Source organism: Aspergillus piperis (genome assembly GCF_003184755.1).
Source record: "Aspergillus piperis CBS 112811 unplaced genomic scaffold BO85scaffold_38, whole genome shotgun sequence".
Taxonomy (NCBI): domain Eukaryota; kingdom Fungi; phylum Ascomycota; class Eurotiomycetes; order Eurotiales; family Aspergillaceae; genus Aspergillus; species Aspergillus piperis.
In genome coordinates, this window is record NW_020291628.1 from 122,111 (window position 1) to 149,320 (window position 27,210).

At 51.3% G+C, this 27,210-nt stretch overlaps 11 protein-coding genes across 11 annotated transcripts; 5 read left to right on the forward strand and 6 right to left on the reverse strand.

The window, feature by feature from the left end:
- Window positions 1-1,888: 1,888 nt before the first annotated feature.
- On the forward strand, window positions 1,889-3,044 carry BO85DRAFT_443660 (DUF3716 domain-containing protein; the record flags this gene model as incomplete). The annotated part of the gene is made up of 3 exons (XM_025658885.1): window positions 1,889-1,976; window positions 2,026-2,407; window positions 2,459-3,044. The coding sequence occupies 3 exons, from the start codon at window positions 1,889-1,891 to the stop codon at window positions 3,042-3,044; spliced, it is 1,056 nt and encodes a 351-aa protein (XP_025509828.1).
- A 465-nt stretch (window positions 3,045-3,509) lies between these two features.
- On the forward strand, window positions 3,510-5,602 carry BO85DRAFT_454461 (cysteine hydrolase family protein). Its single transcript, XM_025661291.1, has 5 exons — window positions 3,510-3,844; window positions 3,886-4,019; window positions 4,157-4,581; window positions 4,649-4,780; window positions 4,838-5,602. The coding sequence occupies exons 1-5, from the start codon at window positions 3,839-3,841 to the stop codon at window positions 5,338-5,340; spliced, it is 1,200 nt and encodes a 399-aa protein (XP_025509829.1). The 5' UTR covers window positions 3,510-3,838; the 3' UTR covers window positions 5,341-5,602.
- BO85DRAFT_432681 (TRAPP subunit TRS20) lies at window positions 5,436-6,441 on the reverse strand. Its single transcript, XM_025658392.1, has 2 exons — window positions 6,162-6,441; window positions 5,436-6,075 (listed from the first exon to the last, which is right to left on the reverse strand). Exons 1-2 carry the CDS (start codon window positions 6,350-6,352, stop codon window positions 5,685-5,687), a joined length of 582 nt encoding a protein of 193 aa, XP_025509830.1. The 5' UTR covers window positions 6,353-6,441; the 3' UTR covers window positions 5,436-5,684.
- A 189-nt stretch (window positions 6,442-6,630) lies between these two features.
- BO85DRAFT_454464 (splicing regulator NSRP1-like domain-containing protein) lies at window positions 6,631-8,279 on the forward strand. Its single transcript, XM_025661292.1, has one exon. It carries the CDS (start codon window positions 6,687-6,689, stop codon window positions 8,109-8,111), a length of 1,425 nt encoding a protein of 474 aa, XP_025509831.1. The 5' UTR covers window positions 6,631-6,686; the 3' UTR covers window positions 8,112-8,279.
- Window positions 8,246-10,214, reverse strand: BO85DRAFT_473097 (Zn(2+) transporter ZRT3). Its single transcript, XM_025662599.1, has 3 exons — window positions 9,857-10,214; window positions 9,675-9,805; window positions 8,246-9,620 (listed from the first exon to the last, which is right to left on the reverse strand). Exons 1-3 carry the CDS (start codon window positions 9,909-9,911, stop codon window positions 8,394-8,396), a joined length of 1,413 nt encoding a protein of 470 aa, XP_025509832.1. The 5' UTR covers window positions 9,912-10,214; the 3' UTR covers window positions 8,246-8,393.
- A 1,697-nt stretch (window positions 10,215-11,911) lies between these two features.
- On the forward strand, window positions 11,912-12,568 carry BO85DRAFT_473098 (uncharacterized protein). Its single transcript, XM_025662600.1, has 3 exons — window positions 11,912-12,072; window positions 12,162-12,427; window positions 12,504-12,568. Exons 2-3 carry the CDS (start codon window positions 12,169-12,171, stop codon window positions 12,527-12,529), a joined length of 285 nt encoding a protein of 94 aa, XP_025509833.1. The 5' UTR covers window positions 11,912-12,072; window positions 12,162-12,168; the 3' UTR covers window positions 12,530-12,568.
- A 339-nt stretch (window positions 12,569-12,907) lies between these two features.
- Window positions 12,908-14,121, reverse strand: BO85DRAFT_508599 (uncharacterized protein). Its single transcript, XM_025664474.1, has one exon. It carries the CDS (start codon window positions 13,912-13,914, stop codon window positions 13,234-13,236), a length of 681 nt encoding a protein of 226 aa, XP_025509834.1. The 5' UTR covers window positions 13,915-14,121; the 3' UTR covers window positions 12,908-13,233.
- Window positions 14,122-14,316: 195 nt separating this feature from the next.
- BO85DRAFT_454467 (DNA/RNA non-specific endonuclease) lies at window positions 14,317-15,926 on the forward strand. Its single transcript, XM_025661293.1, has one exon. The coding sequence runs from the start codon at window positions 14,614-14,616 to the stop codon at window positions 15,619-15,621; it is 1,008 nt and encodes a 335-aa protein (XP_025509835.1). The 5' UTR covers window positions 14,317-14,613; the 3' UTR covers window positions 15,622-15,926.
- A 57-nt stretch (window positions 15,927-15,983) lies between these two features.
- Window positions 15,984-17,269, reverse strand: BO85DRAFT_385197 (putative RING finger domain protein; the record flags this gene model as incomplete). The annotated part of the gene is made up of 3 exons (XM_025656584.1): window positions 15,984-16,306; window positions 16,377-16,653; window positions 16,688-17,269. The coding sequence occupies 3 exons, from the start codon at window positions 17,267-17,269 to the stop codon at window positions 15,984-15,986; spliced, it is 1,182 nt and encodes a 393-aa protein (XP_025509836.1).
- A 668-nt stretch (window positions 17,270-17,937) lies between these two features.
- BO85DRAFT_409087 (uncharacterized protein) lies at window positions 17,938-19,273 on the reverse strand (the record flags this gene model as incomplete). The annotated part of the gene is made up of 2 exons (XM_025657429.1): window positions 19,086-19,273; window positions 17,938-19,007 (listed from the first exon to the last, which is right to left on the reverse strand). The coding sequence occupies exons 1-2, from the start codon at window positions 19,132-19,134 to the stop codon at window positions 17,938-17,940; spliced, it is 1,119 nt and encodes a 372-aa protein (XP_025509837.1). The 5' UTR covers window positions 19,135-19,273.
- Window positions 19,274-21,076: 1,803 nt separating this feature from the next.
- Window positions 21,077-25,404, reverse strand: BO85DRAFT_493554 (Arf family guanine nucleotide exchange factor SYT1; the record flags this gene model as incomplete). Its single annotated transcript, XM_025663833.1, has 3 exons — window positions 21,077-23,583; window positions 23,638-24,873; window positions 24,978-25,404. 3 exons carry the CDS (start codon window positions 25,402-25,404, stop codon window positions 21,077-21,079), a joined length of 4,170 nt encoding a protein of 1,389 aa, XP_025509838.1.
- Between the last annotated feature and the right edge of the window lie 1,806 nt (window positions 25,405-27,210).

Sequence of the window (27,210 nt, forward strand, 5' to 3'; positions counted from 1 at the left end):
GCCCTCCAACACGAGTACCAGAACGTGGAGCTCGCGTCCGTAAGCGTTTGTGGGTGACGATCCTTATGATATCCGCAGAATAACATTCTTTGTATATTATTCTGCTCAACCCAGATCTAGGTCGTGACAACGAGTACTTCGGTCTCTTGTTTCTTATACTAAAAGATGATAGTATCTGGTACTAATGGACAACTCCCTATTGCGTATTGAAGTATGTCTCAGAATGCTCGTCCAAATTTAGAATTCATAGATTAAGCTCAAGTCATTGACCTAAACCCGTGGACAAAGTTTGAAATATGGAAATCCGGGTGAATACCTATATCATCAGCCAAATATCCTGCTTTAATTTGTGATATTGATTCTCTGGGCTTTGTCAAATGCGAGAACCGACTTCTCAAATCGTAATACTATCCTCCCTAACCTTCAGGGTGAATACAGCCCGGTACCTCAACCATACAGTATGTTTTGAACTGGCTTCCCGTAATGATCGAATTTGATTACATAGAGATCATCCCATCTGAAACAAGGGTCTCAAAACTGCCTAATGTGATGCACCCCCAAATTCAAGAAGAACAGAAAACACATACAACAACCATAGTATCTGAACTCGAAACCGATCACACTAGTACTTATAATGACCTTAGAGCAGCAATTTCCGGAGATAAACTAAACTTGCATCGTAACAATATTTCAGATGACAGCAGACCCCCTGGGATTCGCAATTCTAGTAGCTTATCTTTGGTTAATATCACCAAGAGTTATGGTACAATGATAAACGTCCTAATACTCTTCGAACCACCGAACCCTGTGTAGTCCTTGCTTAATCCAAGAAACGAGCCACTAGAGAGACGAGATTCCAGCTTCTTTGATTGTTCTCCATGGCGGATTCCCCACGTGCTGGGCATGAGCTACCACTTCACTGGCAATTCATGTTGCTTTGACATTGACTTGGAATTGTTAGTTGTCAGGTGAGTTGTAAATCATTCAATATTTATGAAATGTGGTAGCTACCAAGGCTCCAGTGAAGATCGTTTAGCTTGCTCGAATACTACAAAAGGATAAACTCTAAAGAGATATGCGTAATCGACACTTAGACTGGACTGTCCCTTTCAAAAATTACATGAAAAGTACACAAGGAAGACTGGAGATGACCTGGACGATGGGTAGCAGGTTGGCTTCGTTGAGACTTCAGATCGGTGGGCTTGGTGTATTGATTTGGACTCATCAAAACTACTATAGCGTCGATAGATACTGAGATTACCCATTTGTCGGTATCGTTCATTTTTGGTTGAGTACTTGATTGTATTGATGGAGGCTATGGCGGAATGAGAAAGTATCTTTAGCGATGTTTGGTGATTGTAGTGTGGCTCCTGGAGAGTATGATATTCAACAGTATTATCAACAGTACATTGTGACACTTGGTGACCACCCTCCAGCTTCTGACCTCGATGAATGCATCTCCCTCACATGAATATAGGCCATTGCACATTCTGTAGATGGAGAGTGAAGTCGTGAACTGACTAGCCCTTGTGCTTGAACAACCACACCAACTGAGTGCACAACACAGTGCACTGTGAGCACCCCGGCGGGTCTGCTGGACAGTTTTCCTTTCTTCTGACTCGCTGGGACAACCTTGAGCCATGACTGGCACAGTGAGAGTCCATTCACTGCTTCTGTTATGATCTAAAAGCAACACGTGGCCCAGCACTTCCCCCCGAAAACACCTCTCTCTGACGCTAACGCTTCTTGGTTAGTCGCTTCTTATACCCTCAGTTATCATAGTAACTAGGCTATCACGAAAGCTTGCTTGAAGGTTTCGATCGGTATTAGTGTCGTTTTCTCTGTGTATCGAATCTTGAGATCTGGTCGAAGCAGACTAGTTGACAAGATGCCGGCCATCGACAACGCTGAGGTGGAGAGACGTATTGCTGACGCCCTGCAAGAGGCCAAAAACGTTTATCGGCGTCTGCCTGAAGGTCTGATGCCTCCCATACATCTCGTATCATTCTGCTCACATACCACCAGCCCAGAACGATGCCGCAAGGCTGGAGGCCATCAGCAAGCTGAAGATAACCAAGTTCGACAAGCAAGTTGCTACCGTGCTTGACGTTGTTAGACCCCTTGAGTGGAAACTTGAGAATGGCCAACCCGTCGAAAGACCTATCAAAGACAGAGAGGCTGTCACCGCGGCTTTGCTGTACCGTCGAGGAGAGGAGGTTGAGCGATGTGACAGATGCCAGACCCTCGGCCCTTTCGCTAAATGCATAATTTCGCCTAGCCTTGGTGGCCGAGCCCTGCACAGGGCGGCCTGTGCAAATTGCATATTTTACCACCAAGGGACGTACTGCCCCCACAGATTGAAGTTCGAGAAGTCCAAGGGTGAGATGTGGGCCGAGAGTGACACACAGTAGGTTCTCCGACACCAATGTGGGATTTTGGCTAACAGCGGATGTTTCAGGCTTGTTCTTCCGAACGGTGGCTTGAGACAGACCCTGGCGCTGACTGGTGAAACCGGATTCGGATTTTTGCGCGTAAATGATGAAGATTCAACCTCAAAAGCCCAGGAATTGGGCGAATCAAGTGCTCCCAATAACTCATCTCCAGCACATCAATCGGAAGAATTTGTGCCCTCTGGCATCACTCCATCGTCTGAAGAGCAGGATAACCTGCCAACGAGCCCCAACAACAGCAACGACAGCAACGACAACGAAGATGAGGCCAGAGTTGACCCCTCAGCCATGGCTGAGGGGTCAACTCTGGCAGACGACATGGTCACCATGCCACAATCGTCCGCCACGCAACTTGGCCAGTACCTGTGGCCATACCCCCCCGCCGACACGTTGGCAGGGGGGCTAAGCTATCAGTTCTTCTCCTCGCAAGATATGCCCGAAGATGACAGCTACATCTTGCCACAGTTGTCCGCCACGCAGGCCGAAGAGGAGCTCTGCCCATACCCTCCCGCCGGGGATTGCTTTCTGGCTCAGGTACCCGAGCATGCTGAGTACAGCATCGAACACGAGCCCCAGGAGAACAGGCAGGAATAAGCTTGTTCTTCTGAGGCTCGTGTTCGGTTGCTGTTTTGAGTTTCTTTCATTTCATCTTTGTTTTCTGTTTTGTTTTCTTTCTTCTTTGCCTTTCTTTTATCTGACTCGAATGTTAGCATGTCCTTATGTCCTTGAAGATGCAGAGTGTTTCTTGTTATACCTGAAGTTGATGGAAGACAGAGCCACCACTGAGCTTGTATGGGATGGCAAGTGATGGGACGAGATGGAAAGAAGAATCTCAGCTGGAGAGGATAAAAAGAGCCATCGAAGTGTGAAGTGAAGAGGAATGAGTGTTGCGAACAGTGAAGAGGCAGACGCGCTTTTAAGACTACAGCCGAAGAGCTGCGGGCACGGGCCACAGTCACGTGATGGTTTGTGAACACACACGGCAGCGACTCACTCACTCACTTTCTCCTGCCACGCCGTTCTGTCCTCCCGGAGCCGTGCTCCTGCTGATTGCTTTCGCCCTGTTGAGACCTTTTCACTACCTGAGCTCGAAGAAACTGCTTTTTGGCAAGACTTGCCTCCGCGTGTGACATTCCTCTCGTATGTGCTCCTCTTTTATGACCCTCACGACCCCAGTGTTCTGGCTCGAGATCCCGCCACAACCCGGGGGCCCCAAGGCATACACCAGTCGTGACGCTATATCCACGCACACATTGAATCCCGGTTCCCGTCCCTGTTTTAAGAAGGTGCTTCCACGCACTCGCTGGGGCCCCCCAATTTCCCACATGGACACGATGACCTCCTGTTCTTGATTTTATTTTTTCCTGCTCGCGCTATCCTCTGTCCCAATGAGAGTCATGGATCTCTGTCTGATGACGCTGATGTGTCCTGCCAGACCCTCTCTTCCCCACCATCTGTCACCATGGCGGATCCTACCGATCTGAACCTGGATGCACCCAGTGACTTACAAGATATTCCGGACATGTCCATGCAACTACTTCCCCCACCAGAGGGGACATATCCTGATAAGTGAGTTTGGCCCCGTTCACTCCCTCTCCTCCTTTCCCACCCTCTCTGTGCCCCTTGCCACACGTCGGGTAGCGGATCGGTCCGCTGTGGCTCCATAGTGGATCTGATAACTCACATCGTGGTGATCTTCCTCAAAGGGCGACGCTTCTTGCAGCAGTGCAGGCACACGGAAAAGCTCATGGGTACAACGTCGTAGTCAAGTCGTCCAGCACTCCCACGGAAAAGAAACCGGGGCGGACTGCCAAGGTCTGGTTGCGATGCGATCGCGGGGGCCACTATCGCCCACGCAACGGGCTCACTGAGGAGACTAGGAAGCGGCGGCGCACATCCCGGTTGATGGATTGCCCGTTCATGCTAGTTGCAGCTGGGACTCCTGGGATTTGGACGCTGACTGTTCTGAACGCCACACACAACCACGGCCCGATTGTCGAAAAGCCTCGGCAGGTCCCTCATCATAAGGTCCGAAAGGGCCAGATCGCAGCGGTACCCTACGATTGGCCGCACGATGCGACGCTGACCCCCTACACGACGGCGTTAGTAATTATTGACATGCAAAAGGACTGTGCGTATGATTCCATGTGGTCGTGTGGGTCCTGGCTGAGCTTTTTACTAATGGGATGCCAACGCAGTCTGTTTGCCGGGTGGATACATGAGCCTTCAGGGCTACGACATATCGGCTAATCAGGCACTAATTCCTAAATTACAACATCTGCTGAATGCATTCCGTTCATCCGGTTTTCCCATATACCACACTCGGGAAGGTAGGAGAAAGTCTCGACATTCCCTCTCTTTTCCTATCGATTACTGACGTCGTCCAGGACATCGGCCCGATTTGTCGACGCTGTCTAGTAGAGAGGCCTACCGTTCACAAAACAATGCTTCTGGCATGGGGATTGGATCTCCCGGACCCCTAGGCCGTCTGCTGATACGTGGCGAGGTGGGTCACGACACCGTTGACGAATTGTACCCAGTCCACGGGGAACCGGTAATCGACAAGCCAGGGCGGAGCGCGTTTGCACATACCGACTTCGAACTTATCCTCCGCAATCGCGGCATCAAGAACCTGGTGTTAGTAGGTGTAACGACCGATGTGTGCGTTGCGACCACTATGCGCGAGGCCAACGACCGGGGCTTTGACTGCGTGGTGCTGGAAGACGGAACTGCGGCCAGTGAGCCGTCCCTTCATGTGAGTGCCATCGAGTCAGTTAAGATGGAGGGAGGTATCTTCGGGGCAGTAGCCAAACTAGAGGACGTGATGCATGCAGTGGAGAACTTTAAAGCCGTGACTGTGAAGAAGCTGGCTCCGCAGATGACGGTATGATAGGTGGCGTGAAGATGGTCCAACTTTTGCTTTCTTTTCTTTTACCTCTTTGCTACTCCTCGCCCACAGAGGCTTCTGACTTTATCGGGATCAACTCTGGGATATCATTCAGCGCTGTCAACATTGGAGGAACGATCTGCCACCGGGATAGAGGAGCCATCATCAGGACGGACAAGGACAAGAAATAGTAACGAAGCTATGAATACGATTTATGGACATGCATACATTGAATATGAATCTGGTATCTTCCAAACACCATGTACAGAGAGCAGTAACCACTAAACGCCTCAACCAAACCAAACCAACCCACAACCGCATCAGAACAAATCACAAATAAATCAACCCTATAACCACTTCCTCCCCGCAGCCGTAACCCTCCCCCTAAACACGGGACTCTTAATCTCCATCCCCTGCCTATAAAACGGACTCATCACCGTCTTCACATAATTCTCATACACCTCCGTCATAAATTGCCGCACCGCCTCCTCCGTCTGCGGCGACGTCGGATTATTAGCTATCGAGCTCGCCGACGCGCGCGACGACCCGCCCGCAGACCCCAACAACAACGACCCGGACATCGACCCGCCCATCGAACCACTCCCACCGGCCCCCTGACCGCTATTCGAAGCTAATTGAGGCGGCTGATGCAAAAGCAGGAATCTTGCCCCGGAGGGGGTCAAGAAGGCGGAGATGTATGCTGATGCGGGGGGGTAGGTGTCGATGTGTTTTAGGTACCTGCCAGACAAATCAATCAATCATTATTAGCATGCGCTTTTCAATTCCCACATATAGTGACCATATATGAAGAAAGGAAGACATACATATTCCCATTCATCCACTGCGCCTCCTCAACAATATCCAAACTCGAATGGATAATAAACTGATTCATGTACTGCGCTGTATCCGGGAATCGGAAACGAGCGATCCCGTCGCCCCCGGACTTGGATGTGCCGAAGGCGATGTTGAACAAGGGCACGTCCGTCGGGGAGAGGATCGTGAAGTAATAGGACATTTTTTTTTGTTTTGGCCTGATTCTTGGGGTCCTTGGGGTTGTTGTCTGTCCTGTGGGTGGTGTTGCGGGCCACTAGTAGTTAACTAACTAACTACGTATTTACTTGTGGCTTTCGGGGAATCGGAGATGGAAGACCCAGGCCAGGGGAGTAAAGTAATGTGTCACGTGTGATAAGATAAGAAAATCAATGTCGGGAAGGTTAAGGGTAGGTAGTAGGGGTCCACGTGACGTGCATCATGGGTTTCTACTAGCTTCATCTTCATCTTCCTCCAACTCATCCTTCTAAGATTACGAGATTACATATCAATTCGGCTAAGGAAAACAAAGGGATAATATGCCTCCCCCAAAGCTAGGCTTCGGCCTCAACGCCCCCTCCAAACCCATCTCTCGACCTAAACCCCCCGCGCCGAAGCGCAAGAAACCTATCTTCGGCGACGACTCCGACGACGATGAACCCCAATCTACTACCAGTGTCAAGAAAGGTCCCAGCAGCGGCAGTGGCGGCGACAGCGGCGCAATTGAAATCACGACTATAGGCGGTCTCGACGACCTCACTCCTACCGACACCCAAGAAGAGGAAGCTCGCCCCGCGAAACGCAAGCTCCTCGCCCCCGGCGCATCATCATCGTCCGGCGCACCCAAACCACCGAACATGAAACCGCTCAACAAGAGCTCTATATTCGCGGACGCCTCCGACGAAGAAGAAGGAGAAGCAACAAACACCCCCACCTACGGCCTCAACCCCTCCACGAGCAGCAAACCCAAACCCAAGTCCAAAGACATCGACACCACAAAACCCTACACGAACCTATCCGCCCTCCACAGCAGCCGAAAACACGCGGCCGAAGCCTCCGAACTCGACCCTACGATCTACTCCTACGACGCGGTGTACGACAGCCTACATGCGAAACCGAACAAGGACAAGAAGGCCTCGGATAGTGAGAGCGGCTCGACCGTGCCGAAATACATGACGTCGTTGCTGCGCAGCGCGGAGATCCGCAAACGGGATCAAATGCGAGCGCGGGATCGTCTGCTCGCGAAGGAGCGCGAAGCCGAGGGCGACGAGTTCGCGGACAAGGAGAAGTTCGTGACGGCGGCGTATAAGGCGCAGCAGGAGGAATTGCGGCGGGTGCAGGCGGAGGAAGAGGCGCGGGAGAAGGAGGAGGAGGAGAGACGGAAGAAGAATGGGGGGTCTGGGATGGTGGACTTTTATCGGGATATGTTGTCGCGTGGGGAGGAGAGGCATGAGGCTGTTGTGAAGGCGGCGGAGGAGGCGGCGAAGAAGGTGAAGGAGGGTGGTGTGGGTGAGGAGGAAGGGGAGGAGAAGAAGGAGAAGAGTGAGGCGCAGATGGCGGAGGAGTTGAATGCCAAGGGGGCGCATATTGCGGTTAATGATGAGGGACAGGTGGTGGATAAGAGGCAGTTGTTGTCGGCGGGGTTGAATGTTGCACCGAAGCCGAAGCAGACCCAGAAGGAGAGGGATGCGGCGGCTGCGGCGGCATCGAGGGCTGCGGTGCAGGCTTCAAGGTTTGGGGCGCAGAAGCAGGCCGAACGGGGTGGGCAGCGTGCGCGCCAGACGGAGATGATTGCGTCACAGTTGGAGGAGCGGGCGAGACAGGAGGAGGAGGCCGAGGCGGCACGGCAGAAGGAGATTGCGGAGCGGAGTCGCAGTCGCAAGACGGAGGGGGATGTGATGAGTGCGAAGGAGAGGTATTTGGCCAGAAAGAGGGAGCGCGAGGCTGCTGCGAAGAAGGCGTGATTGTCTACTTTGCGTGTGGTAGATTGCATATGGCTGGCGTTGGATATGGATCCTGTATAGTGTATGATATAATGAATGATTGGCGGTTATACTGGAATGGTATGATTCTTCGGGTACTTAAATGGTAGTGGCAAGCGGACAGTAGTGAGACAATATATTCTTTCGTTACTCGTTCCTAATCATAAGCCTAACGCCAGGAATGCTATCTCTTGACTAAGTGTTCTAGTATAAGGATGCGCTGCATATTGAAATACTTTTTACCACCAACGCCGTTTAGTATGACTATGCGGTCAGGGCGAAACTGAGCCCCATCAGAACCATTCCTCCAATAGCGAACCCAGTGCACATTCCTCGATTGTGAGTTAAGGTAAGACCTTCGCTGAACAGCTGCAGAGCAACTGAGATCATGACGCCCGCCGTCGCGGCAAACATACCGCCGTAGACACCCCAGGACGGGCCAGCGGCGTCGTCGCCATTAGCACGTCGAGCACCCCATATCCAGAGAGCTGCCAGCGCAGCGCCTGCAGGTTGGCTGATGCCACCTAGCAAGCTTGACCAGAACATGGCCCAGCCGCGCGAATGCAGCGCGAGATACAGTGGTAAGGCCATGGCGAACCCTTCGCTGATGTTGTGGATGAAAAGAGCCAAGAAAACCGTGAGACCTAAAGTCGGGCTCGCATGGTTCGTTGCATAGGTGATAAACCCCTCCGGCAACTTGTGCAGCGCAATCGCTATCGAAGTCTGCAGACCGATGGAGAGAAAGGCGTTCTGTGGCACATGGTGATGGTGTTGGGGATTGGGTGGCGGCTTCGTCCCGTCTTCAGGTGCCACATCCTGGTCGTCAAGAAGACCGGTCCGGGAAGAAGAGGAACTCGCCTCTTGACGTCGAATTTGCGAGGATGGCAGGTTTGCCTCCAGATCATCTAGTCGTGCCGAGTCCACTTGCACGGATATGCTGTGGGGGTGCGGCAGCGGCGGGCGCACGGTGCCGTCATCCAGGACAGAGATTTCCGGTCCCTCGAGGGTCTTGGTGCATTCGTGCCCGCACGCCTGCGAGAAGCCAAAACAGGGACCATTCTCATCGCAATGTGATTTGACTCCGCCAACCAGACGACTAATGCGTCGTGTCAAGCGGATATGCAGGGATTCCCTTCGCACAAGTGCGCCTGGGTCTTCACCAGCAGCGGGGACGGTCACAGTGGCCGGGGAAGACTTGTGAGTCAAAAGAGGAGTCCGCTCATTCAGATGGTTAGGGCCGTGGGAGTGTAAATGACCGTCTGGCTTGCCCCCGTGTTCATGACCGGAGGTGGGGTGTGGCTCATGGGTATGAGCACAGTCGACGACATGTGACGGTATGTAGCGATGCAATAGTGCCGATGCCAAACGGATGATGACCGCGCCCGCCAGAAAGAGACCGATAAGCACGTATGCAGCAAGCGAGGGGGACAAGCCAGCTCGAGTCAGGTACCGATGAGAAGTAGGCAGCATGCTATAGAGAGAAGTGTAAAGCTAGCGCGGTCAGCATGGTGCCAAAGTTAGGGTCAACTGGTTAGAGAGGAATACCATGACGCCCGCGCTTAGACTCAGTGACGCAGATAAGAAGCCATTGTTATGGACGATCTGGAAGCTTTTGCGGCGGGACAATCGCCGTAAAACAAGATCCACACAAATGACAGCCGATCCCAAGACACAAGCTGGATTATGTTAGCTAGCAAAACCAAGTACTATACAGAAGAAAGACTTACCCACGCCTGACACGGCGCTCATGACCCAGCCCCGGAGGTCATTGCTGGCAGCCATGATGAATAGAAGGCGAGAATGCCAGCAATCAATGCCAGCGAAAAGACTCTGACGGGGAAGAAAGAACGAGACTTTTTCAAAGGGGAAAGGAAAGAGAGTTTGGGGGAGCCTTGGATTTCATGATATCATGTCACGCGGCGGGCGATTAGATAACCTGGGGACCTTGCGGGCAACAACTCTGCTTTGATCCAAACAGCGGCTTTGTTCCACTTGAACTTCTTTCTTTTTCCTCCCTTGCCTGCAGCCAACGAATCGTGCTTCCACTGCATCTCTGCAGCACCGTTGGAGAGGTTTATCGAGGAGCCACTCGGGCGAGGTTTAAACTACCAGGTCTTAAGGGAGATGATAATACGCTGCTCGGAGCTCGTCCCCCTCCCGAGCCCCTTGTACAACTCATCGCGCCTTCAACGCCCCTGTTCGCTAACCACCAGACTCCAAGGTCCCCAGACTAATTTCTCATCGGGCCATGAGCTGCAGCAATGCAATAGGCCATGGCGAGTCACGTAGCAGTGTGTCTAAACTTACGATATTTTCCCAGCGCCAGCGCCAGGCAACAGCCCTGAATGGCTCGGAGTCCGTGATAAGCGTATAGTAGTATGTACGTCCTCCCTGGAAGTGAGCCCATGCATGCGACGCGCAACATGGTTGGCGGTATGGGAGCTCCAATTCATCAGCTAGAGCGGAAGGCGTAAAGTAGACTTTACCTTGTGGTTCCTGCTCATGAAAATGGTAATGTGATGTAGACTGCCAGCTATCGAGAACTAAACTTCTACTAGACGTCTGATTTACCTCGGAGGCTGAGTTCCATTATTCGAAACTGCTAGCAAATTTCTGCGAAAGGCATCTCTCGTTGTGCAAGCGAATCATCTTTTCTGGAGGCATACGTCCGCTTTGCAGTAAAAATGCATGATCCAGAAGCTGGGGTGCTGTTTACGTTAAATTCCACAGACGTATATAATCATGCGTTCTAGCGAACGAAACGTAGTATCCAGAGAGCAGACACACTCAGCCCTCAACCAGTCCGAAGGTAACCTTAGGTAAATGTTCCATTCCCAACGAGAAGCGCACTCTCGCAGAAGCTAGATGACATAGCGGCGAGGGGAAGTATTTCGGCGTTGCCGGTTGCATTGGCGTGGGACTATGGGGCGTAAGAGGATCTGAGGGCCGCATGAATGGTTGGCGCGAGTTAGCCTAAGATTTTAGTTGATCGTCAGTCACCAGTAGCACTCCAGATTCCAAGAATGACAGCCATACCTCATGATGGCATATCCTTCCCAGTGGTCAATGCCTCTGAGTAGCTTTATAAGCCAAGCCCTTAGGAAGCATTTATAGTTCTTCTTCTTGGTACATGTCAGACCCCAAATCTTGAATCGGAACCCGAAGTACCATCCATTTGACTCTAAATGACGGAGTCTTGAGAAGCAGAAGAGTGTCATTCTTGCCCTGGGTAGTCATTTGTGTATAGCCTGTCAAACCAGGCGAGATAATTGTTGACAAGAGAAGAATATCCATGCTTGCTATCTTTCGGATGGCCAATTGTGTATGACTGACGCAGTGGCTCTCCAGTCCATGACTCTCCTGCAGGCTGATTTCCCCTGCACAATTATCAGATAAGCCTGTACCTGCTGCCACTGTCCGGAGCATATAGAAGTGGTACAAATGCAACCGCATTAGATATCAGACACCTGTTGACAAATCATGAAGTAATTGTCGGAGAAAAGTCAGTAGTCAGGAGAGAAGGAGAAAGCTAAGACGAGCCAAGTTGATATAACAACGTGGATTATGCCCCGAGCAGTGCAACCACGCAAGCCGCGGTTTCGAGAGACATTGTCGCACCGGCCAAACCATCCATGAATAAAGTGCAACGTGAAAGGCACCCAAAGTCTATCCCTCGGCGTCGAGTGACGTACAGGGGGTTCCGTCACATGATGGCAGGCAACCAGCACTAGAAAAGCATCAATTCGATTCGATCGAAGACACTTCCCCTCTCAACTTGGGCTACACAAGCATCAGAATCAACTACTCACTGGCATCGCTTTGCTAGCAAGACAGTCTCCTCAGCTCCAATATAAAAGCACCCTCAATCGCCGCCCCCAGACCGACTCGAGGATTGTTTTCATCTCCATCCTCTTCTCCCTCTATCATCTTTATTTCCAAGCAGGTACGCTCCAAAGCACAACATCAAGCAACCACCATGTCTCCCATCCAATCTCTTGGTAAACTCCTGGTTCTAATTCTCGTCTCCTCAAGCTCCGCCATGTCTCTCACTCGCTACACCGCACCCATTCCCCAGGGCGCGAAGGTGGTCGAGACGCGTGAGCAACTCAACCAAGTAGTCCGGGAAAATCCCGAGACTGTCCTGTACGATCAGGATGGTGGCTACATGTTGAAAGATGAGAGCGGAACCGTGGTTGCCATAGCTGCAGATTCTCTGTGTCCCGAGTTGGACCAGGCCGTGGCTGAAGTCGAGGCCCTGCAAGCAGAGACGAAGCTGGCTGGCAATGCCGGAGACCAAGGTGATACCAATACCAACAAGAGAGACGTTAATGATGTTCAGGACACTAATCGTCCACTTCGTTGTTCTCACCCTAGATGCTTCAATTCCGCCATCTGCCTGACCTATACCGATTGTCACGTCTGTTTGCGACAGCACCACTGTATCTGAAGGGTTGATACTTTACATGGTGGGGTCCGAGTGTTGGAAGGAATCTGGGATAGGGAGGAACTACAAAGAATGGTTTGTGATGGCTGTGTGTTAGTAGACTATTCGGATGAAGGAGGGGTGACATATGTATGCAGGTAACATGCTAGGCAGACCGGGACAGAGGTGATGTTCAATGGCATGTATCTTGCGATGGCCTGGTCCGAGAATGTAATGTGCTTGTCATCTTCTTCGTGCAATATGGGTGTAGTGTTGTAGTAATGTAAGAACGTAGAGGAGCATTGCCAGATTTTCAAAGCATAGCCAAGCGTAGATCATTACTACTCCTGAGAGACGCAAGTCAACCCCAGCATGTCTTCTATATTAGCTACAAGAACAATTATGCGCACCGATTATACATGAAGACAACCTTAAAGCCTGCTAAATACAAGCGACGGAAAATGAACATGATCGTGCCTACAGCCCAGTCACAGATAGACCGCCCATCATGATGGCCATACAATATCCCATGATAGCACTATGTACAAGAAAGACGCATCAACAAGTCAAGAAAATGAGTTGGGCTGCTTTCAGCAAGACATCTTGGATTTCAATTTTCGTTCTCCATATTTCCGTCTTCAGCAAGATGACTTCCAGAACCTCGCCTCAACCCTGAGAATCTCAAGGGATCCCCATATGCAAAAGCTCCTCCCAAAGCTTGTTGAAGTCGTCCCAGGTCATATTCGAGACTTCCTTGGGGGTAGTCCTTGCATAGACGATGTGCGCGTAGTTAGCACCTTCCGAGTTTCGCTTTGAGAGTCGCGAAAGCAGAATGCAAGTAGCCTGAAGAGGCGAGATAAACGTTGGATCCAGCTCGTTGCACGATGAAATTATTCTTGCCAACAACTCAACGTCATCCTTGTATAAAACATGGGGAGCGCTTTGGCTAAAGTCCATCAAACCCCTGTACCGTATCACCAAATTTTTAGCAATGGGAGTCGAGGCGATTTTGAGGCATGTCTCAAATAGGACGTCGGCGTATTTCGTGGCCTGCGGCGTAAAGCGAGGATCGAAGATATACCCCTTTGGTATGTTGTGAAGTATGTAGATTTTGACGCAATTTGATAGATATTTCCAGTTCTCCCAGGTGGAGGAATCGTCCTTAGGAGGATAAGGGAGTTTTAGATTGACAAGGTCTTGTAAATGCCATTTCTTGAGCTTTTCCCTAACTTGAACGTACCACTGATGCACACTGTTAATGTTCAGGTCAAAGTCGATTTTATCTGCTAGTATTTCGTCTTCTGACGTGCTGATTTTCCGGACGATTTCCACATTGATGCGGCGTGCCTGTGTATATTCCATGATTATGGAATGAAGAAGGATGGTGCAAATCACAGACTGTGAGAGAAAAGAGTAAATGGATGATAGATGCCATATTCTGGGGATTAAAGTTGATTACAATACATAGCCTCAACTAGTAGAACGGGTTGATTCAATGCTCACTACTAGGCTGCTCGGGAATTGCCTGTTTAGAGTTGGGATGCTTCTAGATCGACTGCAGGGAATCTCCTGTCCTTCACCGAGCCTTGGCCAGTGACCTTATAGCTGCAGGGAATGCTCTGTGGAGTCCGGGGCATTTCATCATGGTCAGTAGGTCATCTGCACACGGTGATCATCCGACCAGCGTGACATCGAAGCTGGCATAGCATATATAGAAGTCTCGAAGCAGCTGTTAGGGAATTTCCGGTCATTCCTTTTCATCATCCCAACTCACAGACAGTCACCAGTGGCAGTTGTATTCATCCAGACAAGTGAAGACCAAAACTTACCAGTGACACGGTGTTTGTAGATTACCCTTTTGGGACCATTCAGGCTATACTTCCCGATCATCTGATTGCTGCCCGCTGATTGGTCTCCGCTTCAGCATCAATTTTACTCTCTTCGGCAATCCACTTTTTTCTCCGTCCCGATTCTATCCATCCATCTCTTTCATCCTTATCCTCCCTCTCCTCTCCTCTTCTCCTTGGACATCCTCCCTCCCTCCCTCCACCACCGCCAACCATGTCCAAGGCCACCTTCGCGGCCATCGCCGCCGCCAGTGCCGCCACGGGCGCCGGTCTGACGGCTCTCTTCTACACTCCTCGACCCCAACCACAACAGCAGCAGCAACCACTCCCCCAACAACAACTCCCTCCTCACCCTCCGACCACCACCTCCTCCAAACTCCCCGCCCCTCAACCCGCCGCTCCCTCTCTCGCCCCCAAACCCACCCCAACCAGCGGCTCCCCCGTCGACCCAGCCGGCATCTACCAATATGGCTTCCCCGGTCCGGTAGCCGACACTCTCCTCTCGGCGCCCCTAGCCGGCGCCTACGACCGTCGCACACGCAACCCATCCTGGGTGGCCGAACACATCACCCCACAGTCTCTGGCGCAAAAGAACGCCGACCGCAAGGGCAGCACATTCTTCGAAGACACCACGATCCCGCCGCTATTCCGCGCCAAACTGTCCGACTACTTCCGCTCCGGCTACGATCGCGGCCACCAGGTGCCCGCCGCGGACGCCAAATGGTCGCAGGACGCCATGGACGCTACCTTCGCGCTGTCGAACATGTGTCCGCAGGTCGGCGAGGGGTTCAACCGCGACTACTGGGCCCACTTTGAGGAGTTCTGCCGTGACTTGACGAAGAAGTACCCCTCCGTGCGCGTGGTTACTGGTCCTCTTTACTTGCCGCACCGCGATCAGGATGGAAAGTGGCGTGTCTCGTATGAGGTTATTGGAAACCCGCCCAATGTTGCTGTCCCGACCCACTTCTACAAGGTCGTGTATGCGGAGGAGGGCCCCGCTACGGCGGGTAAGGTTGCGCTGGGCGCGTTTGTGCTCCCTAATGCTAGGATCTCGAATGATAAGCGCTTGACGGAGTTTGAGGTGCCGCTTGAGGCTGTGGAGCGGGCTAGTGGTCTGGAGTTTGCGGCCAAATTGGATGCTGGACGCAGGAAGAGACTGTGTCAGGAGGTTAAGTGTGATGTTGTTGTGAGGGAGTTTAACAATGCCAGCAAGAAGAAATAGATCTGGTATGGTGGTGTACATTGAGAGATGGAGGGTGTGTGGATAGTGAGTTGGAAGGGAAGGGTCTCCTTTTGTATTCTAGACTTATCATTATTCCCTTTGCATGGCCTGGGATATCCTTAGGTCGATTTCGGCTCTGTATAGATTGACATTGCATCTATATTGTATACATATTGATCGCACATGATGTGTTTAACCCGGGTCGTATAGATATAGATATAGATATAGACATAGCCATAGCGCTGTCTAGGCAGCCTGTTGATAACCCAACTTCTGCGCCCCAACGCGGGTTTATACACACCCACTGAACCCATCAACCACTCACCAACTCCACGCCAAACCAGACTCGTAAGCAGACCATATCAACACTGAAAGGCAACCCCCGACTTAGTCGCAACATTCCCGCCTCTCCCCGCAAACCCTGTCCCTTCGGAGCTCACCTCCACCAAGCCAGGCCGGATACCCTCCTTATCCTTCTTTTTCTTTTTCCCCGACGACGCGGATTCCTTGTTACTGTCACTTGACGGCGTGACATCCGTCTCGCAGACGTAGCATAGAATTCGCCCATGCAGGGCAGCGGTCTGCTCCTGTTCTTCTTTCGAGGCGTGCGGGTCCGGCGCATCGTGCGGAGTCATGAATTTGTTGACGCATGGTTGGCAGATGACATGGCCGCAGGGTTTCGTAACTGGATGTAGTAGGATTAGGTTAGTATGCGCGTTGAAGGAAATATGCGGTGGGTCAGGCGGTAATCATACGCATTGCTTTGAGCCCGTTCGTCAGTGTTTTCTTGCAGCTTGGGCAGACACGGGCCGGGGAGCCATCGGAGGTCTTTTCTTCGGTGAAGTGCACCTCGACTAAGGATTTGAGGGAGTAGCTGTGGCGGTTGGAGTCGGTAGAAGCAGGGCAAATGGGTGTTAGTTTAATGGTTTTGTTGGCGGCGATTTCGTTCGGGTCGGTGGTGGGTGTGAGCGAGGGGACCCAAAAGGATGGGAGGGCTGATTTGTTTGCTTCCTGGGGATGGTCAGTGAGCTTCTTACCAAGGGGGGATTTGACAATAGTAGTAGACCTTTTCTTTCTTCAGCTCATTCTTCAAGCGTTCCTGCTCCTCGCGCGCAATTCTAGCCATCTCTTTATCATCCAACTCGAACACCTTCTTCCGCTTCCCGTCCACTTCTACCTCTCGCGCTTTGAAAGCAGCCAATGCTTCTGTAGTATCTGCTTTCCGTTTCTTGGAGCTCTCGTCATTCTGTGATTGGCTTGACCCGTTGTTTTTCTTCGCTGCTGCATCTAACCCCATGCTCACTAGTTCAAAATCACGGAGTTCCCGTGTTCGCGCTTCATCTAATGCCCGCTCCTCCTCTTCTGCAAGACGCTTTTTGGCTTCATCGCGTTCCTTTTCAAGGCGCTTGATCTCCTGTCGTTGGGCGAGAAGATCGCTGATGGCGCATTCGCGACAGAAGAGATCTCCGTTGGTGGCGCAGGCGACGACGGGTTCCCGCGCCGGGTGTAGGCAGAGTCGACACGAGCCGAATGGGAGGAAAGAGTCGCGGCCGATGACGCCGCGTTTGGTGCCCCAGCTTGATTTGAGGAGATCGCGCTCGTAGGAGGTAAAGTGTGGAAGAGAGGTGTTGCGCTTAGAGTGCGCCATGGTGGTGATTCTCTGCGGGGGAGGTGGATTGGTTGATGTGAGGTTATGGATGGAGCATCGGCGAGGGAGAAGATATTGCGGAGTGGGGATCGGAGGTCGGAGGGTCGGTGCGGAGTAAGTTATGTGGGTAGATGAGGGGATGAAGCTTCCGGTAACACCAATTCAGATATTCAGCGAGTTAGATATGTGACAGGTCAAGCCAATGGCTAGAACAAAGCAAAACAAGATGGTCAAGAGAGGAGTTCAGTTGAAGGAAAGTTGAAGCTGGAGAAATCGTGGCCGACGCGATTATGTCATGCCGTCACATGCTATCCATCCATCCCACAGTTCCATCTCTTCCTCTTTCTTTGCTTGTCCAACTCGTTTCACAGAAGAGGTACAACATAGAATTGAGACACTGATTAAATCTAACAGAGGAAGGATTTTATGTATCGTTAGCAGCCATGATAATCAAGAACAATCCAAGCGAAACATGTGCGAAGGAGAGAGCAATGTCACAGTTCTGAATCCTCTCATTTGATGGGCTTCTGACAGCCACAGCAGAGATAACATTCACGCTTTCTCAACCTTCCGTGGTTTCTTTTTTTCTTGGGATGCCCTTTGGTATGGGCGTTATGGTAGGTTCGCCGCTATCATAGCGAACACGTCAGTACTCATTATGCTTTGGGTCAAATCTGAGACGAGACACTCACCAGCATTCTGTCCCTCATATACTCTCCCACCAGGCCTGTCTCATTGAGGATGCTCCAACACACATCAAAGAAGTCCTTCTCTGGGTCGGTGCAGTCGGGGTTGCGGTTAGCTGGCCCTTTTCGTGGTTTCTCTGGCTTCTTGGGCCGTCTTTTTCTCGGGGCACTCTTTGCCTTAGCCAGAGCCGGACCGACCTCGATATCTTTGAACCCTGCACTTGCTGCCTTTTGAAACACCGCTTCTGCCTCCTCAAACCCTATTTCCATAGCCTCTAGGACCTCATCCCACCAGCTGCCAGCCATATCTTCTAGTGTCAAAGGTTTCGTGGTTTCAACGATGCAGGCGGGCTCAGTGGCCCCAGTATCCTGCGCGTCTGGGCCGGCCACAGAAGCAGCTGGGAGTTTGGAACTGGTAGAGTCTGCGTTGGTCATGTTGGAGGTTGACCCGTTTTCCCATACAGGTTGATCACATTCACTGCAGGTGTCAGATCCCCACGGACCTTCTTTGTTCTCTATTGTGGTCTTGTTTACACCCATTTGCCCGTACTGTGTCGTAATCATGTCAAGCTCGTATGTTTCATCAGTGTCTTCTTCCTGTTGGTGCTCGGTATATCCGTGGTCACTAAAGTGAACCTCTTCTTCAGGATAGTCAAACATGCTCATAGGAAGGAAGACGCCGCCGTCATCGATATCCATTTGGCTTCCAGGATCGTTGCTGAAGAGTTTCTCACTTTCCTCTTCACAATAGTCACCATATTCGGCCTCATACTCGTCATCTCGCTCAACCGTTTCTATCCAGGACTCGGAATCTCGTACGGGGCTATCGCTATAATCAACGGTTTCCCACGAGTTCGTCCCGTCATCAGAGACTTCAGGTCCAACCGCATACTCAGTCGAGTCATCCATGGCTTTCCCGTAGCCGGTCATTCCAGCTTCACGATCATCTGCAGTATGTCCCTCAAACTCTTCAGCTTCATTATCAACCGCAGCATCAAACATCGGAGGATCCGAAAGTATAACAACCAGGGGTTCTAAAATAGACTCAAGAGCTGCGCAAATCAGTTAACGACCTTCTCCTGATCTCCCCAATGCTCCAGAAAGACCAAATGATTCGCTAGAACACTCACCTAACCGCTTCCTCACCTCAGATGGCGGACATTCCCACCCTCTCCGCATTGAATCGACGTACTCATCCACAGCCAGACAAATTCCCCGGACCAGTAAGATGAACAAGACACTGACAATCCTACTCAACCAGCCAGTCCCCAAGTATGTGTCAAAACCTGCCAACAACAACGATAACAACCTGGTCAGCACGTAGGACGCAAAAAGAAACGAATAAGCGGAATTAAAAAAAGAAAAATGAAAGTAAAACCCACGTATCGCCAAACCCAGACACGACCTGCCAATCTTATAGCCATAGTATGCAGCCACGCACACCCAGTACCCCGCGCAAACAGACCAAAGACTGATCGGGTATACCAGAATGGCAAACACAAGCACCTTGGCTTTAATCATGGTGTGTCGGATGTTATTCCCAGGCCATTGTTTGAGTCGAGATGGCCGCGTGTAAAAGGAGGTTGTATTTCTCGGTAGGAGAACTTCGAGTAGTAGGTGGTAAGGAGTAAGTAGCATCAACTTAACCAGGTAGGCAATCACTCAACCACCACCACTACCAGCACAAAAGCAGTAGAATCGGGGGGTAGCAGCAACCGGACGACTTCAATTCTCAAGGTAAGGTAAAAAAAAAGTTTTTTTCCTTGGACAACATAAAAGGTACCCGTACTACTATTATATCCACAGTAGGATGCAGTCACTCTCCAGCATCTACCAGACCCTTCTCCGACCTAGTCGGTATACATGCCCCCACAGCAGAAACCCATTCTACAACACCCCCTTCAGGGCTTCTACACAGCTTCGACAAGTCCGATAGTCTGGTTCCAAACCCTTGTCATGAGAGGAGACGAGAAGGTGTATATACTACCTTACTTAGGTTTACATGTTCTTTCCTACTCAATTCTAGACGCAGTGCCATCTTGCAGCTTTGTGATAACCTCGCTCGTGACTGATTATAGCACAGACATATTATGGATGTACCTCACGTGCCATATTTCCCATTTTATGTAAACTTTGAGGTGGGGTGAGGTCATGTTGCGTGAATGAATCATAGTGGATAGAATATACAGTACTATATTTATCGTTGTTTCTATCGTGAGTGAAGAGAGGGTCTAGGATAGTCAAGTCATTACCTGGACTCTACGGTGAATTGTTGACTTGACTAAAGGACTAGTTAGGGCTGGATTGCCAAGAAGTTTCATCTCTTTTCAATCTTGTGAATGTGAATGAAGGAGCTGGAGTTTTTGTTTCTGGTTCATATTAGTAGTCCCTATTATATGCCTTGGATGCATGTCATATCTACCTAGTAGCTGTGTTAAGAGTGTATACTAGGATGTCTTCTTACACGTCACAGTCTGCTAGTGGTGCTACACGTACAAAGTATATTTGAAATCCAGATCTAGTTTGATCCTCAAGCTAGAAGCATCTTTCATAACTAGCTAGCTCCTACATACGAATCCAACAATTCTCCAATGCCATATCACGCCAAACATAATCGCCAGAGAGATCTCATGCACTGGTATCTCGAGTTTAACATGACAGAAGAATAAAAAAACAAGCAGTACCATGACATTTTCCCGCCCAAGTGCCTTACTCGAACACAATGCATAAGAATCCAGCCAGAGAACGACCCATCCGGAAGATCCAACAGAGATAGACAATAGTAAAGAAAAACTGAAAATGTGGTATCAAGGTCGTAACGGCGCCGGACTCGGTCTATTTGCGGAGTCCGCGCGCAGAAAAATCTATCAAGTTGAACCGGGGGACACAAAAGGAGAAGATGGGTAACGTCAGAGCTCTAAAGCATATAAGGGGCAATAGTAATACGAGACGGTAGAGAAAGGCAAGATGCAATGAAATGCATTCAAAATGAAAGATGATGTGGGGTATAAAGTAAGTCAGTCGTAAGATAATGAGAACGAAGAAGAAATTAGACGGGTCTTGACAAGGGTGAGTTGAGAAGATATTTGTTCTTGGTTTCGCTTGAAATTATTCGCTCTTTTTATGCGTTGACAGCTTGCTCGGGCGTGGCAGTAAGTTTTTTGGGCGTGGTCTCGTCGACGGCATTGCTATCTTCGTTCAAAGAGGATTGGTCGGGATCCGCGGTGACGAAGGAGTTTTCAGTGTGTTTGGAGCTCGACTCGAAACCATCGTCGCTTTTGGCCTTCTGGACCTGGCTATAGAGATTTTCTGACTCTTCGACGAAATGCGCACTATTCCTGGTGCCTGGACTCAGACTACGCAGGGAGTGCGGTTGGCCGGGGCGCAATGACCCTGAGGTGATCGAGTCCGCACTACTGGTGATAGCTGGATCGGACATTCTCGGCTCTTCCGATGGAGTGGGCTTCCGAAGTTTGAGCCGTTCCTCGGGGGGCATATTCTGCCACTCGCTTCCAAAGGTGATAATTGAAGCCTTCTTGCCATGAACAGTAAAGCTAGCAGACTTGCGCGACAAGCCCTCGCCTTCACGCGCTCCTTGGCCGTCCTCGTGCGCGCCTGCGGCGGAAGCCGGGTCGCGAGGTTTCTTGCTGCGAGGGAGATGACCGTGGTGCACACCAGGCGCATCCCGGAGGGTCCGGTGAAGACTGCGGCGTATCCGACTGGAACGGTCCATTTGAGTTGTCTCTTGGGTGTCGATCTGCTTCTGATCAATATCGCCTTCCTTGATGACAAGGGATTGTCTCTTGGTCTGAGGAGAGGTGTTCACCTCCAGCAAACCTGCCTCGCGAAGCACGCGCTCTTCGCCATCGTCAAAGCTCCCGGGGGAAGTGATTTTGGAGGCACGTGAAGCCAAGCTGGAGACATCTAGCTTGCTGGCAGCACTGAGCACAGAGGCTTCCCGGGTCAGTCGGTTTGACGGCTCGGGAGAAGAAGACTTTGTGCGCTCCTTGAGATCTTCTACCGAGAGTCGTCTACCAATCCGAGAAGCTGCCTCGGATGACGCGAAGGATGCAGGAATGCTCGGTCTGCGCAACTCTTCTGCCGCAGGCTGGGGTGCCGGTGGTTCGCAGATGGATGGAGGCTTAATCGACTCAGGGTGCGGCGAAGGCGGCGTCGTCTCTTTGATCGGTGATGCTAATTTCTCTGGCACTGCTTCATCCTCCGTTTCCTTGGACTCGGGGGAGGTGGTATCCGCAGGAATCTGCAGCTGCAAACGCTTTTGCTCGGTCAAAGATGGTGTCTCCGCGTCCCCTTCACCCAAGTCGCGAACGAGAACTTCGCGGTAGCATCTGGTACGCCAGATATCCTGCCTCACCCACTTGAGCTTGGCAGCCATGCGCCCCGCAGCCATGATCACGCTCTCCCGCGCCCTGGAGTGCACCGGAGTCAGAACCTGCAGATGTCTAGCGTTCCTTAGCAGATCGTCAAGCTGTCGCTGGCTGACGAAAAGTTTCTCATTGGCCTCTCGGATCTTCTGGCGCATCAGATGTCCCCGCGCGACGATTAGGTCTTCCCCCATATCTGCCTCGGGGTTTGGCGACGGCGGTTCCTTTTCGTTGAGAGAAACACTAGAGCCCCGGCGGCTCATTCGATTTCGCTGCGCTTCGTAGTCAGTAGCCATCATGCCCTTGCTCCGGACGCCAGTGGTTCGAAAGGCTGCGGCATAATTGAGCTTGGCCAGCCAATCATTCATATCCGACTCGCTATTGGCTAAGAATACTTCCTCCAAAGCGTTGTGCCGAACAAAGACGAATGCATGCTTGTGCTTCTTATAACCACTATCGATCAAAGACACTGCATCATCAGTTTGCATGATCCCATCAGGTTTGAAGTCGGTCAAAGGCGGTTTGAATACAACAGCTCGACGGCGACCTTCTTTGTGATGGGACTCCTCTTGGTGCATCAATGACTTCACCCAGTTGACGTCCCTGAAAAAGTAGAGCTTCGAGAACGTTAAGAGGGCACCCCATTCTTGCCATGGAGATCGAGCCTTCTTTTTCTTCGGATCTTTGCGCCAAAGCAATCCGACCTTGGCTACTTTGATATCCACCAGGCCTGGGTTGGAATCTATCGGGTTTTCCATACTCGAAGGCATAAATGCATCAGGCCGTGAACGCAGGGAGACAATCTGCAGCACAGCGGCTTTGGAAAAGGCACGATGGAGATTCTCAATATCTGGCGGTCCATCCGTTCCATTACAGCGATACGGATCGTCCAGGTTCATCACATCCTTGAGACTTGGTCGAAGAGAGTCGAGTTTCCCATCCATGATCAAGGTGTATGGATCAACGGGCTCTCTGGTAGAACGACCAAGGTGGTCGGAGCTGGCGGTCTTGAACAACGTTCGGCGAGGCTTTGGAAGGTGGCGGCCGTTGGGATTCGTGTCCTCGATGCGGATGAAGGGTGTGTAGGAGATGTTCTCATAGAAGCACTCCAAGATATCTTCTGAAATGCCTTCTCCACGGGTATTTTTGACATAGTCTGGTTTCTGCATCTTCCGTTTATTATTTTTGTTGAAGACGTCCGTGTGTAAGATCAGGATCGAAAACGCAATGAAATATGCCTGGTCTGCAAAGGACAGGAGTTAGAGTATTCCAAAATGTAGGTGCTAAGGTGACATACCAGTACTCGCAAAGATACCCGGATTACACTCATGGTATCGGTCAGCGAAGCTCTGGAGGAAACGGTCGATTTGCTGGGTCTCCTTTGGTAGTTCCACTTCCATCAATAGCTTCCGAATGGCCATATCGATCGGATCACCAAAGAAGGAGAATCCTCTCATGTACTTGCGCAGAGCGTTCTTATAGAACTCATCGTTCGATTGAGAGAGTACACTGGCAATTACACTCTTGGGTACGGTTGCCTCAAGCCGCTCCAAATACGTAGTCGGGGTATCGCCTTCCTGCCTTTCTGGATAAGAAGGCGACTTGGTGACCGGAGTCTCCGCGCCCCTGGCCGCAGGAGACCCACTCCTGGGGAACGGGGGCTCCGAGTTCTGCCGCAGCCGCTGTGGGATGTTGAAGATATCGCCAAAACTTTTCCGTCCACTCGTTGAAGTAGACGTTCGTCCAGACGAAGTGAGGTGGGGCGACTGTTGCGGCTCATTGTCCCGGATATTGGCCAAAGAATCCAACGTAGATGAGCGAGCCCGCGTGGTAGGCGGCTTACGTGTCCGAATGGATGGCGTTGAATGGCTCGAATGAGCGGAATTTGCCGAGTCCTTTCTCAACAGAGGGGGCCGAGGAGAGGAGACACCAGCTGAGGAGCGCGACGGCGACGGCAGTGGAGAGACGTGATCCCGGTCATGATCATCTGAAACATCCGACGTGGGAATCGAAGAGTCCGGTATCGACTTGGGCGCACGTCCATTGAGCGACTGCGAAGCTGTTGGCTTGGGGGGCAAGGGAAAGAGGGGTCCCTTGTTCCTCTTCAAGCGAGGCATACGGAATCGTTTTGTGCTGGAAATTGAACCCTCGCTCGTTGGGATTCCACGCGAGGCCGAAGAGCCATGATCCCCACGATCTTGGTCAGAACGGGATGACTCGGAAAACCGTGCATCTGTCACAGAAGAGCGATGGGAGTCACCAGGTTGATCACGACCACTGCTCCGTATGGATGTGGTCGATAGACGACCCGGTTCCTCGCCGCTAACTCGAGACTCTGGTTGGCCTGTATTCGCCGCCTGCGACCCCGTCGAGCCCTGGGCAGTATGCCTGGACTTTCCATTGATTGTGGACTGTTGTGGGGGGATTTCTTCCACCGTCGGGGTCTTCGAATCGGGGAACAGTTTGAATTTGTTCTTTCGCTTTATCGGCTCCTCGAGTTCATGGCTTGTCGGCGCGGTCGTGATGATTGTAGCTATAAAGCGCAGAGGCATTGAAAGGTCAGTCAACAAAGCCAAATTGTCGGGCGGGAAACAAGAGGTGCGAAAGTCGTAGACTCTGAGATGATGGGTGACTTACGCGGAGGCAAGGATGGCACAGGAGGGATCTCCTGCTCTGCTTTAGCGTACGACTTGGACAATTGCGGGTCCGACGCATGACGAAGCCTCATGAAACTGAAACGGTTCATGCGCCAATTCGGGCCGCTGCCCGGCAACAGTGAGTTCCCAGTGTTTCTGGGCTTCACGGTGGGTTCTTCAGTGCGACTGCGACTTTGTGTGAGGCTAGGACCATCAGCCCTATAGTCGTCGTTGTGCTCGGCGTCATCTGGACCAGCCAGCGATGGTGACCGTGGAGCAGATTCGGAATGTCTGGGGGCAAGGGCGGTCGTCGAGAGCGTCGGACGAGGCAGCTGTTCGCTGTGACGGGATTGCGGTGGATCGTACAGATAGCTCCGTCGTTTGGCTTCGTTGTCGGAGGAGCCGAGGCGCAGTGCCTTCCAATGCATAGTGACGACGATTTCCAGGAATAGTGTTTTATGTAATCCTGCAGCGCAGCGTGCTTGAGAGACCCATCCGATACTGCTCGATTGATACTTGGCGATCGTCCCACAGCGGTAGGTATAACAACACGGCTTCAGTCGGATTTGCGATCGGAGCTATGGCGACGGCAAGCTCTTGGGGGGATTTGAGCGAGTATGTCACCGGTCGGGCAGACCAATTTGCATCGCGAACCAGCGGAAGGGGAGAGAGAGTGAGGCAGGGAAAAGTTGGCAGCGCAAGGAGGTGGGGGCAAGATCGCTGGGCGGAGGAGCGCAGGTCGTTTGGAAAAAAGGGGGGGTGGTGGAAAGGAGGTGGAGGTCGTCAATCACCAACGCGAAAAAGCAGTGATCCGGAAATATCGTAATGGTCGCCAATTGAAGACGGTCACATCGCCAGGTGCGAGGTCGATGGAAAGGGTTATGGAGGAGAGAGGGAGGCCGCGTTGAGAATTCCGGGCGGGCGTGGAGAGACGCAAGGCAGGGCAGGGCAGGTGAGGGGACCAAGTAAACCACAACCACAAACTACTAACTAGTAGTTTAGTTAGCAGCAGTGGACAGTACTACTTAGTGCTGTTAAAACGCAGTCCCGAAGAGAGCCAAGGAGGGGCAGATTAAAGAACTTTGGAAGTAAAGTAGTAGTAGTGATGATAGGGCGATAATAAATGAAGAGAAAAATAAATGCTTAGAATTAGGAAAAGAAGAAGTTGCAAGACTGAAGGAATGGAATGAGTGGGAAACCCGGGGGATGGTGGTTGGCAGGAGGGCTAACTAAGAATCACGGCCAGGCAAGAGAGAGAGAGAGAGCCGAGACAAGACGGAACAGCGATGATGCTGCTGGGGTTCACTTTCCACTGCTGCTGACGACGGAGAGATTCCAGAAATAGTGGAGTTGGTTTCTGTTGGACTTTCTCTTCTCCATTTCTGACCAACCACACGTGCGCTCGCTCTTGTTTACTGTGGATGTCTTTTTTTTTTCAGTATTTTAGTATTTTAGTGTTTCCTTTTCAGCCCGTCAGCCTCCCTTTACTGTGATGGTTCTTTTTCTTTTTTTTTTTTTCCTTTCTTGTCGCGATTTTGACTGGCATGTCAATTAATTTAATTATAAGCTCTATTACATTTTTTATGCCATCCATGTATCCATGTACGTATCTGGCTTGTTTTCTTCAACCAAGGGTTATCCTTACATGAATCATGTACCACCTTCATCAACACACTACACACACACACTATTCTTAAGAACAATTGTAAATAGCACCCAATGTCTTTCATTGCTCTAAATATGTCCACGATTGGGTCTGGTCTGCAGAACCTCGGATCGTTTCCCAGTGGATTCGTTTCTATCTTTAACTTCCAAACAGCCCCTAGATACCCTCATCCGGAGTAGCCAGACTAGTTCCTTCACTAGTAGCCAAAGTGGCAGTATGGGGGGGAAATTAATTCCTGGCCGCAAAGAGCTGGCTGGTTCCCCTTCCGCAATTCCCTCCCGCCTTATGCTGATCGCAGGACCCTCGACTCGCCCTTGACACAACCCTGACAGCCAGACCCTGTATGTATGTAAGTCTCTGTTGTTGTGTGGAAACCACAAATGAAACTATAGACCGGGAAATAAGGAAGAAAGCTGCAAGGCGGCGGCGATGGAGCTGCAAGTTGCACTCGCATCCCCAGCCATGCAGCCACGTGACCGGGGTCTGGCCACGTCAGGCCCCAAGGCCATGACCACCGCTGGCGTCATCTCCGGCTATCCTTTTCGCCCGCCAGATCCGCCGCCCAATT